General features: G+C 45.4%; 1 protein-coding gene across 1 annotated transcript; it reads left to right on the top strand.

Annotated features, from left to right (window-relative positions):
• Positions 1-258: 258 nt before the first annotated feature.
• On the top strand, positions 259-2,955 carry LOC120787176 (B-cell CLL/lymphoma 7 protein family member A-like). The gene is made up of 2 exons (XM_040122872.1): positions 259-470; positions 2,766-2,955. Exons 1-2 carry the CDS (start codon positions 292-294, stop codon positions 2,953-2,955), a joined length of 369 nt encoding a protein of 122 aa, XP_039978806.1. The 5' UTR covers positions 259-291.
• Positions 2,956-3,600: the final 645 nt, after the last annotated feature.

Below are 3,600 nucleotides of genomic sequence, written 5' to 3'. Positions count from 1 at the left end.
CACCAAACTTGCAGTTGATATAGTTATGAGGGCCCAACCGACCTGGGGTAAAACCTGGGGCTTTTTGGGGGGGGTTCCCCTTGTGCCCCGGGGCTCTGGGTTGCCCACTTTGCCCCCGGTGGTTGGTAAATCCAGCTCTTTGGTACTTTGGTCACTCGCCGGCGCTGAGGGTACGTCCACGCCGTTCGCAGGCTCTTTGTTCTCCCACTCGCGCAGCAGGAGACGGATCTCTCTTCACAGTGCAGCTGCAGCCGTGCCCCCCCCCCCTCTCTGTGCCCTATCAGCCCGCGCATGCGCAGTGGCTCCTCTGTGCGCTCTACTGTTTGCATTGTGTCTCAACTGCCGGCGAGCTTTAAAAATATTATAACCACCGCGGCAATGTCGGGCAGGTCGGTCCGAGCTGAGACCCGGAGCAGGGCGAAGGATGACATCAAGAGGGTTATGGCCGCTATTGAGAAAGTACGAAAATGGTAAGAGGACAAAGAGAAAGAAGCAGGCTCGGTTATCTAACACGAGAAAGGCTCGCTTGTTGGGGGAGGAGAGGGAAGGAGCGAGACGGAGCGAGGGATGGAATTGAAAGAAATTACAGGACGATTTTTGAACGGGATTCGCAGCAGATGTACTTGCAGCTCAGGTGCACCGGGGCGCACTAGTGTGCGGTGCACCACCCCGGCCGTCGTCTGGCGGCCGTATCAGACATGTACCCGGTGTTTTTTTTTTTTTTTTTTTCCTCCTCTCCTCGGTCTCGCTGATTTTAACGGCAAGGGTTGAACCCAGAAGCCATTTCGATGCAGTCACATGAAGCCATTGCTGCCCGCTGTCGAGCTCGCGGCGCGGCGGGGTTTTTTTTTTTTTAAATTTCTTTTTCTTTTCTCTTTCTCTCCCCGGGACCGAAGCGTCCGACAACTCTCGACTCCGAGAACAATTTCGGACGACGGCGCTCTCGAGTCGGAGCGGTTTAGTCCGTCTGGAGTTTTTAAATTAAGCGCTTTGAGTCGCCCTTCGGGTCCCTGCTAGCGAGCGAGCGAGCCGCGGTGGGGGTTGGGAGAGGGAAGTCGGCCGCGGTAGCGCATGGCCGAACACGTAGCGAGTCTCGGGTCTCCGCGGTTAGCACGAGGAACGCACATTTAACGGCCCAAACGTCGGTGGGGATCGTTTGAGAACGTGCGGGTCTTTGAACCCAGGTGTGTGTGTGTGTGTGTGAGCCCGCTCGGTGGCGGAAACGTGTGTGTGGCTGGTTTGTTTGTTTGCTTATCTTTCCATCAGGTGGTTTAATCAAACGTCCCCGGGTCGGAGTCGGTAGAAGTTGGTGCTCTGGCGAAAAAAAAAAAGTTGATCCCGTTAAAAACACAAACATCCAACTCAAACGCTCTTTTCGGGGGATGCGGGGCACGCGAAGGCGGATGTGACCGTCGGGGCGACTCATTCTGGTTTTTCTGACCCTTTTTCATACGTTTGAGCCATTAAGTTGTTCTCTGGTGGCTGTGAACTACAGTCGTTTGCCTCCGGCTAAAAAGTGACTTCGACACGGTCTGATTAACTGATTAGTCGACCAAACACACAGACGTCCAGCAACTATTGTACGAATTGAGCAATGCCAGAATTCAAAGTTCCAACTTCACAAATCTTAATATTTACAGTATCAATAGTCAAAACTTTCTCTGTTCTCTAAGAGTAAACTGAAAACCGTTGGATTTTCCAACTGTTAATAAGACAAAATAAGAAAATAAGACATTTAATTATGTCATTTTAGGATTAGGCTTTTTTTTTTTCTAATTTCTGACATTTTATAGACCAATCGATCATTTGGTCGATCAAGAAAATAACCTGCGGATTAAACCGTTGTGAAAACGTTGCCCCAATCGGTGACTTTGTGGTACCACATTAGCAGCAGCCGGATTCTCTAAATCCGTTTTGGAGCAGAAAGGTTTATTCAGCGCAGTCAGAAGATTAAAGTGTCAACTTTTTTAAAAATCATTTGTTTTTATTTAGGGGGGGGGGGTTTCACTGTTACCAGCCTCTTCAGTGTGAGAATGTGGGAATTTGAACCTTTGAGCAGACAAGACATTTCAATAGGTCGGCTCAGACTTTGTGAACTTGTGATGGACATTTTTCACTATTTCACGACCAGATGGTCCAAATGATCAGTTTTCGCCTCATCGTGAGAAATGCTCATCACAATCTCCCAAAGTCCAGGTTGATGTCTCTAAATGACGGTGGTATCTTATTTAGAGACGTAATGGGTCTGTGGGACTCCATAGAGCTTTTAGAGCGTATTTACTATAACATGACATTTTCCATTCATAAACAGGTTTAGGTTATTTATCGAGACAAAATGCTTAAGATTCACAGGTTTCAGCTTCTCAGATGTGATGATTTCCTGCTTTTCCCCTGTTTTATATTATTGCAAACGGATATTTTTAGGTTTTGTCAGACAAAACAAATAGTTGGCACTGGGAAATTTATGACTATTTCTAACTGTTGTTGGACATTTTGTGGACTAAATGGCTAAAAGATTATTAGAACAAAAATTAATCAACTGATAATGAAAATAATCTTCAATTGCAACCCGAGGATAACCTCACTGTATTTGTAGTATTTTTTTTTAAAACTCATTTCACTGTAATATCCCACCAGGAACCCTGGTTTTTTTTTGCTCTACATTATTTCACAGCATTTGATTCAGAAGCGCCAGGGTAGTAATGTTTTGCGCCCCAGAGGCTCTGAGTCAGCTTGTGTCTTTTTTTCTTTAATCTCCGACACAGGGAGAAGAAATGGGTGACTGTTGGAGACACGTCCCTTCGCATCTACAAGTGGGTGCCAGTGACAGAGCCGAAATCAGATGACGTGAGTTCAGCATTTGACCGCGGGTTTTCAGATTCACAATCACCTTTTGTTGGCGAAGTATGTTCAGACGCACGGCAAATTGCGACTCCCGCCTCCGGTAGCTTTTGATCTACGTACGCACGGGTCCAAGGAGAGATGGCTCAGGAGGCTACATGTAGACGTACTCCCGAGACAAGACAGCAGAGCGAAATGAAGTGCAGCTGAAACAATTAGTCAATTAATTGATCGGCGAAACATGAATCAACAGTTTTGATAATTGATTAATTGTTTAAGACATTTTTTAGGCTTAAATGCCGAAAGTTCTTTGGTTTCAACTTCTCCACCGTGAGGATTTGCTGCTTCTCTGTTATATATAATTGCAAATTGAATATATTTTGATTTTTGGACGGGTGTCCGAACAAAGCAGGCGGTTGCAATTTCAGAAATGGAAATGGTGACGGGAGTTTTTCCACCGGTTTGTAGCGTTTAACAGACCAACCGGTTAATGAGTTTTATCGACATTGAAAATAATCATTCATTGCAGGCTTAAAAACAAATATAAGCAAACATAAACATAACAGCTCTTATGTGCAGGCAAGGAGGTGGAAAAAAATATATGAATAATAGAACACACTGTCTATGTACGGGTCAAACTTACTTTAAACAGGTATATAAATAGTGCATGAATGTGTGGGAGTACTGGAATAACTGCTTTATACACATACAGTAGGTGGTTGATGTACAGAATATGCATGTATACATGTCTGTGTTCAG

This window comes from Xiphias gladius, unplaced genomic scaffold, assembly GCF_016859285.1.
Source record: "Xiphias gladius isolate SHS-SW01 ecotype Sanya breed wild unplaced genomic scaffold, ASM1685928v1 HiC_scaffold_1228, whole genome shotgun sequence".
NCBI classification, from domain to species: Eukaryota; Metazoa; Chordata; class Actinopteri; order Istiophoriformes; family Xiphiidae; genus Xiphias; species Xiphias gladius.
Note: the sequence above shows the minus strand (reverse complement) of the source record. Positions and strands in the feature narration are given on the sequence as shown.

Excerpts from the sequence above, each read along its gene's own strand:
- LOC120787176 (XM_040122872.1), top strand. The coding sequence starts at position 292 with ATGCGCAGTGGCTCCTCTGTGCGCTCTACTGTTTGCATTGTGTCTCAA. Across the intron at positions 471-2,765 it reads ATTGAGAAAGTACGAAAATG|GGAGAAGAAATGGGTGACTG; the intron begins GTAAGAGGACAA and ends TCTCCGACACAG.